Genomic DNA, 7,564 nt, shown 5'->3' on the forward strand with positions numbered 1-7,564 from the left:
TGAAGCCTTTTTTTCTGCTGCATGAGTGATTATCTTGCTCGCAGTTACCTTGCATATATTCCTCACATTCAGAATCTGTGTTCGGCAAAATCTTGAGATTCGTTTTTGTCTGGAGGAATTATCTCCCTTTTGTTTCTCTGTGCTTTCCAAATGGTAAACAGTCCCCGCAGTGAAAAAACAACCGCTATGACTGAGAAGTAGCTGGCATATATGGTGAACTGCAAAAGAGCACATGATTTAAGAGTTTAGAGCAGTGGCAAGTGGATATGTAAACACTTCTGCTGCACACATTTACTGATCAGACCGCTCACCTGAGGAATGATGGTCAGGCCCAGTCCTCTACTGTCAACCACAACTGAAGTGATTATGGTCTGTAGAGCCAGTGCTCCAAAGGTGTTTGCTCCAAAGACAAGTGCATATCTTTCCATTGACAGGTCAGCTGCAATCTGGTACCTAAAAGACATATTGTGTGTTTTTTATTTTTCATTTAAATGTTCTTTCTCCTGCAAAAACATTAGGTCTGAATCATGGGGTAAAAAATATAACCACCTTATATAAAATGACATAACATTCTTACATGGCTATTGTTATCAGCAGCATGTACAGGCACTTGAAAATGACGTAACCAGTGTAGCAGACCCAGATGTTGCCGATGAAGGTCATGAGGAAAAGTGCAGCTGCCCCTAGTCCAGAGAAACCACCCAGGGCCAGCTCTCCCCACTGTTCCCATCTTACCTCAGTGAAGCCTATACCATAGGCTGTAGCTGCACCTGCATAACAAATTGATTTAGGATTATTGTAGTAGAGAAGACAAATAAGTGCTAAGTAAATATCTCACCAAAAGCTGTTAAGTAATTACCCTTTTGTAAACAAATATATATATAGTTAATACTATAGGTTCTATTTGCCTAGTTTTTCCCCTTATCTGTATTCTATGCTGAAAACCTGCACTGGAGGTGACTGGATGTTCTTACTCAAAAGGTTGGACACTGCTTCCACACCTCCATTGTAGATGCTGAAGTTCTGAGAAGGCTGCACATGCTCCCACAGCACCTGCAGGGTGTATTACATATATTATGTTAATCTGCTATACATAATTTGAACTGGAAATGGCACACTGCTGCAACCCCACTGGATGATTACCATTGGTGCAATAGTTGTACATCACATTTTCATAATAGCATGACCTTTGATTTTCACTTTTTTGTTGGTGTTACCTTTACAACTGACCTGCACATAGTTGACAGTCTGGTTATAGCCACAGGTGGCCATTGCCCACCACACTGACCAGTACAGCAGCTGTCTGGAGGAGTAGCAGTGGCAGAAGTCCCTCCACAGATGGAGGAGAACTTGGCCACAGCTCTCTGCACCAGCTGATTTCTTAAAGTCCTCAGGCACTTTTTCTTCCTGTCCTTTGACAGCGTCTTCCTCTATTTCTCTGCTTTTGTCCACCTTTTTACCTCTGACTTCTTCCAGGGATATCTTTGATCCGCTTGTGTAATCTGTTGCATCCGCTGTCCCATCTCCATTGCTTTTTGTTCCCTCTGTTGCTGTTGTCTGTCTAGTGTGTCTGCGATGAAAGAACATGCTCTGCTGTGGCATTGGTAAGAAGCAGGAAGTGAGGAGAGCAATGGCAGTGAGAACCAGAGTGAACACCAAGATATTGTTGTAGGACATGAGGCTGAAGCTGATGAGCAGCTGACCCAGAACAGAGCCCACTGTGTACCCCAGGAGCTGGACACTGCGGCTGTAGGAGGTGGCCTTCAGGTATCTCTTCAGATCTACCACACTGTAATAAACAGCACAGTCAAAATGTCATGTCTTGACCAACAATGCAAAATTCAGTTCTCTGACACTTGGCAGTACAGATGCAATGCTCTGCCTTTTGACCTTTAGTACATGACCTGTAGATGTAGGAGAAATAGGCCACCTCGCTGGCTGTCACCACCCCATAGAAGAACTGCATGGCCTGCATGGCTGGTACACTTTCTGTCCACAGCAGCAATGCTGTGGTGATGAAGAGCATAACACACTGGAACACCACCACAGGCTTGTAACGCAACCAGTCAGTCAGCAGGAAGACTGGAACCAACACAGACAGGTAGGAGTACGTCCACACTGGGAATATTTGACTATTAACCTGATGGGAAAACACCCATGTTAAAGTAATACATGTGAACGGGCCATTGCATAGAAGACAGGAAGTGTATTGCCTCATGGCAAAATTTTATAATCATGATTGGATTTTTACCACCAGCTATAAACTGATATAAAGATTGTATTTAACTCTTTACTCTCACCAGCTTGGATGTTAACATAAATAACATATTAACATATTAGCAAGCACAAAAATATAAATGTTATGCCTGTGCCACAGCATTGGCAAAACAAACTGAAATACATACTATACTATACATACATGTCTGTTCTCTTGACTATCAAAATTATATTGTTATATATATTCCTGATTCATGATCTAGGTAACAAATTTAGTCATTTGTTTTTGCTTTTATACCTGCTCTGTTGTCAGATTCTTGTCCGGCCCTGTCATGTATGGGATAAGGAAAGGCTCCAGGGGTTTAACTGTGCTGAAGAATCCGTAGATGCACAGCAGAGTGGTGGGATATCTCCAGTCCGACCGCCACCTCTTCACTGCCTCCATCTTCTGCCGTTGTATATGTGTTTCAGGTGTGTGTGTGTTCCTCGGTGTGCAACTCTCTCTGTCTTGATGCCTCATGGGAAATACCTTAAGTATTGAGCTTGGTTTGTCAATCAACAACCCGGTCAAAGAGCAGTGCAACCTTGGTGACGGTCCAGCTCAGGCCGAGATACACGTGTAATAAATTAAACAGCCAAACAGACGCATATCAGGACTTTATCTTTAATGTACTTTACTAATCATCAATAATTGCAACTTTATTGTGCTTTTTGAGAGAAATTGTAGAGATAAGATAAAAAAAACTCTGAGGTCAGTCAGCAGCTTTAGAACATTGTAGTGTCTATGGCTACCATTATTGAGGCAATAAGATACTCGTTACACAAATTAAACAATCATCTGCACATTTACTACAGTTTAGACTATAACAGTTTGTTAACCTTGGTCAGAAACGTTCAGCAGAGATCACCTCCACATTGGACCCTTGCTCCTCGGCTTCTGTCTGCCCAAGACTGTGATGATTTACACAGGCGGTGTAGATTCCACGAATCAGAAACAGCACTGAGATGGCAGCATAGTAGCTGCCGTAGATGATGAACTGCAGAGAGAGGCTTCTGTCATCGTCAATCTCATTATTTCAGTAATACCAAGGATCCATCTACATCTGTCTGCATGCAATAGTTAATGTTAACCACCAGGTGTCACTCAATCCTCACATTTTAGTTTAGTCATCCAGCAGAGAGTTTAAGCTGTGAACATTCTTTATTCAGAGTTCAGAGTTCAGCCCAACAAGTGTCAAATATCTGCGGTCTGCCAAGACAGTACAGAAGTAAGACGTGTATGGAAGTGTATGAACACACCTGTGTCACGACGTCCAGTCCCAGTGCAGTTTCATCAACAACAATGGCGGTAATGATGGTCTGCAGTGAGAGGGCCACGAAGGTGTTGATCCCAAATGTCAAAGCGTAGCACTCCATGGAGAGGTGAGATGCAATCTGAAAACTTAAGAGGACAAAGGGGATATGATTTCTGAGGGAGCTTACAATATGCAAGGAACGTCATAGACATCTATAGGTAATGCAAAAAAGAGCTTAAACAATTTGTTGATTAGTCAGAAAATTAATTTGCTGGTACCAGCTTCCTAAATGAGCACTTTCTGCTTTTCACTGTTGTGAACTGAGTACCTTAGGGCTTTGGAATAAGTAATGAATATGTCACTTTCTGACATTTTATCATGTTTTATGGGCAAAATGATTAATCAGGTAATGGAACAATTATGGAGAATAGCCAACAGATTAGTTGTGGTTGCAGCCCTAATCCAAAGCCAGCCTTCTTGTGTGTGAAGCTTGTAATACAGAAGGATCTTCTTAACAATCCCTCTTAGGAGTTGAGAAAGTTATTTCAGGCTTTGTGCACTACTGTTTCTCCATCTACAGAGAGGAACTAATTACAAAAAGCTGCAGTAAAACTGCAGAATAATAGCTCGGTTGAAGGAAGTCTACAGCGACCTTACGTTGTAATGGTGATGAGAAGCATGTAGCAGGACTTGAATATGACATAACCAGCATAGCATGCCCAGATACTGCTGGTGAGCGCCATCAGAAACACAGCACCTGCCCCTACAGCTGAGAACAACCCCAGTGCCAGCTCTCCCCACACGGCCCAGGTCACCTTGATGTGGCCCACAGAGAAGGCTGCTGCGGCACCTGGCCCATGGAAGAGAAAAATGAAGTGATTAATCTGTCGTTCCAGTGAACGTCACCTCCACTGTGCATCGTTGTTGTGAATCATTCATTCATTATAACAACAACATTTCTTTCCTTGAACGTTGGTATAGGGGGGACGTAGCTTCAAAACAAAACCTTATGCACACACATGCCTTTGCTGGCCTTCGCAGCACCCGCCTATTATGATGAACCACTTTCACTCAGTCCCTGGAATCAGCAATTATCAGAGAACCCATTACCTTCTAACTCTATCTCCTTAATTGAAGCAATTACTCTTCTTCTCATGCTGAGCCAGGATGAGTGTAAGCCAACAGGACCATGATACTGCTATTCGCTCCCAAAATCAATACACATTTTCCAATTAATCAGGTATCCCATATAACCAAGAATGGCACGGTTGTTTTCTTTTAATTGCCAGCTTTTATAGGTCTATGTGCCATCAGACATAGCAGCTTTTAATAACACTGTTAAATTTTATTTTGCTCTGTATAATGTGGTTGTGCTGCAGTCTTTTTCTCGCCTGTGTTAATTGAACTCATGGTTCCTGTTTTCAGTGTGATGAAAGTCAGTGATCCCATGCTACACTTTGCAATTCTGTTCTTCTGTGAGATTACAGATGTTTTTGGATGGTAATATTTATACAAGTACATGGAAGTCAGTCTTACCTACAAGAGAGCACACAGCCTCTACACCTCCATTGTAGATGGATGATGTGGCCGATGGTTCTATATGGTCCCACATTGGCTGGATGTAGTTAAAGACCTGCATGTAGCCTGCTGTGGCCAGAGCCCACCACAGGGACCAGTAGATTAAATGCCTGCATTGCAGTCATTAAGATAAAGATTATAATCATGCATGAATACAATATAGAAAAAAACACAATGATACTGCACAAAATGAAGAAAAATAAAATGCCTGGAAGAGTACGACTCCCTGAAGCTTTGCCAAAGTAGAAGGCCTGCATTGGCCACATTTTCTCTGCTGCACCAGCCAGGGCTGCCATTATGCTCCATTTTCTCTTTCACTGAGCCACCTTCATCCTTATCCATCACTGGTTCCTCAGGCCTTTGTGCTCCCTGTGGCCCCACCTGCTGCGACTGTGAATGTACAGCTGCAGTCTTTTCCCCTTTGAAGAACATGCTCCTCTGGGGCATGGGCAACCAGAAGGAGACGAGAAAAGCCATGCTCACAATCCCCAGAGTGATAGCATTGATGTAGAAGTAGTCCATTCCTGTTGATTAGAGTTCATTGTCCATGAGCTGTTACAGTTATTCATGCAGTGCAGGGCCTTTATAATTCTATTAGCATTCAATATTGATATGCAGGCAATGCAGATTCAATGTGAAGAAAATATCCAGATACAATATACATCTAATATTTTCTATTTCTTTTGAATTTAGGACCAGAAGCCCTACCTGCAAGGGAGACGAGCACTTGGCTGAGACTGGCACCAAATGTATATCCAGCCAACGAGGCACTGCGCAGGTAACTGGTGGCTCTTCTGTAATTCTCAACTGGAATTACACTGTAAATGTAGGAAAAGTAGGCCACCTCAGTGGAGGTCACTACAGCATAGTTGACCTGTTGATGGGACCAAACAGTTTTAAAGAGACTGCAGCCTGTGATGAAGTCTCTTGTACCACTAATGTATGAAATAATGCACCCTGTCCTTAGAGGTGCATTTCTGAATTACATGTGCTCCAGCTTTAATTATTCTGACTAAAACTTGAGAGGAGCATGATTACTATTCAACTGCTTTCAATGAGAGCTATCAGTTTTTCAACAGACCTGAAGGAAGACCATAGCAGGCAGACCTGGGGCAAAGCAGAGCAGGACATAGTTGGTGACAAGGAAGAGCCCCTGTACCATAATGACTGGCTTGTATCTAAGGAAGTCAGTTAGGAGGAAGACAGGGAAAAGGAAGGCCAGGTAGGAGTATGTCCAAATAGGGAACAGGTAGTTGATCACCTATAGGAAATAAGGAGCAACAACAAACAAGAATGCAGATCTAAGTTCATTGTTTCTGTCTCTTGTCCAAGGCATGCATATCTCAGTGTCACTCAAATCAAAAGAGCAGTTAGTCTCAGATAAGCACTCCTAATAAAAGATAAAATTCTTGATGAATGTAGGCTGTAGAGTAACTGTGTGCACGTGTTTGTACATAATGGAATGTGTATGTCTGCCATCCTTACCACTTCTTCAGAGATGTTCTTGTGTGGTCCAATTAGGTATGGTGTGAGGAAAGGCTCTGCTACTCTGCAGTTAGCAAAAAACCCATAGAGTGACAGGACGATGGTAGGATAAGCCCAGCTGGACGACTTCAGCTTTGCCCAACAGCCCATGCTTTTACTCCAGCAGAATTTCTCAAAAGACTGTCTTTACTTTGCTAATGCGACAAAACCTCAGTCTGACAGTCTACTTGGACTGTCCCCAGTGTGCTTTGAACTTCCTTGAAGCTATCAGTACTCATCAGTAGCTAGAATATACACACATAATCTTTATGATCCACACATGCTTAAGTCACAGTTTATGAGTGACAGACTTTGACCTGGAAGGAAATAGCTAGGATAGCTGAAATCTGATGAAATAAGACTGTTTCTCAGGTTTGGCTATCAGTACAAGCCTTTGATATGTGATTGATTATATCAGGCAAGACACAAGACAGTTTAATAGAGAGAAATGAAAGTCTGTGGTGTTAGGAAGAGGCAGGCAAATTGAGCCTAGGAATAAGATGGCTCTCTTATACTGCATGACATGGATATTTATTACTTAGAACTTATTTGTAACTGGTTAATCAATTATATACATTTATATAACAGTAGAAACAGATGTACAAAGCAGTGATGTACATTGCAGTTTATTTCTAACCCCACCATATACAACCCAAACACAACTTATAAGGTAGTTTGGATTTTATGGACTCTAAAGGCATTGAGCAGCTGGCCCATGAAAAATCCATAGAAAAAAGAGGCTATTTTGTCTTGCTTACTTAAGCATAATACATCTCTGCCTAAAAAACACTGTTGTAAAATTCACTCATGCCAATACACTGTAGCTGAGAGCATAAAATTACATCACCCTGTGTAATGCCTCAAGGATGTGAAAATGCAAGGGTATTAACCGGGGCGGGTCTACACAGGGGCAAAAGGGGGCAGGGCCCCCTCCAAACAAATGTCTTGCC

At 42.3% G+C, this 7,564-nt stretch overlaps 2 protein-coding genes across 2 annotated transcripts; both read right to left on the reverse strand.

The window, feature by feature from the left end:
• Positions 1-2,733, reverse strand: slc19a3a (solute carrier family 19 member 3a). The gene is made up of 7 exons (XM_018681121.2): positions 2,516-2,733; positions 1,905-2,140; positions 1,231-1,789; positions 975-1,053; positions 578-770; positions 312-453; positions 1-218 (listed from the first exon to the last, which is right to left on the reverse strand). Exons 1-7 carry the CDS (start codon positions 2,660-2,662, stop codon positions 69-71), a joined length of 1,506 nt encoding a protein of 501 aa, XP_018536637.2. The 5' UTR covers positions 2,663-2,733; the 3' UTR covers positions 1-68.
• A 154-nt stretch (positions 2,734-2,887) lies between these two features.
• Positions 2,888-6,999, reverse strand: slc19a3b (solute carrier family 19 member 3b). Its single transcript, XM_018681123.2, has 8 exons — positions 6,576-6,999; positions 6,172-6,351; positions 5,799-5,964; positions 5,299-5,614; positions 5,049-5,200; positions 4,170-4,362; positions 3,517-3,658; positions 2,888-3,254 (listed from the first exon to the last, which is right to left on the reverse strand). The coding sequence occupies exons 1-8, from the start codon at positions 6,723-6,725 to the stop codon at positions 3,102-3,104; spliced, it is 1,452 nt and encodes a 483-aa protein (XP_018536639.1). The 5' UTR covers positions 6,726-6,999; the 3' UTR covers positions 2,888-3,101.
• Between the last annotated feature and the right edge of the window lie 565 nt (positions 7,000-7,564).

Source organism: Lates calcarifer, linkage group LG21 (genome assembly GCF_001640805.2).
Source record: "Lates calcarifer isolate ASB-BC8 linkage group LG21, TLL_Latcal_v3, whole genome shotgun sequence".
NCBI lineage: Eukaryota > Metazoa > Chordata > Actinopteri > Centropomidae > Lates > Lates calcarifer.

Bases quoted from the DNA above. Each gene is read 5' to 3' on its own strand.
- slc19a3b (XM_018681123.2), bottom strand. From the start codon at position 6,725: ATGGGCTGTTGGGCAAAGCTGAAGTCGTCCAGCTGGGCTTATCCTACC. The intron at 5,201-5,298 runs GCATTTTATTTT...ACTGCAATGCAG, and splicing joins AGGGAGTCGTACTCTTCCAG to GCATTTAATCTACTGGTCCC. The intron at 3,659-4,169 runs GTAAGGTCGCTG...TGTCCTCTTAAG, and splicing joins CTTCTCATCACCATTACAAC to TTTTCAGATTGCATCTCACC.
- slc19a3a (XM_018681121.2), bottom strand. From the start codon at position 2,662: ATGGAGGCAGTGAAGAGGTGGCGGTCGGACTGGAGATATCCCACCACT. The intron at 2,141-2,515 runs GTATAAAAGCAA...TTTTCCCATCAG, and splicing joins AGAATCTGACAACAGAGCAG to GTTAATAGTCAAATATTCCC. The intron at 1,054-1,230 runs GTCAGTTGTAAA...TACACCCTGCAG, and splicing joins AGACTGTCAACTATGTGCAG to GTGCTGTGGGAGCATGTGCA.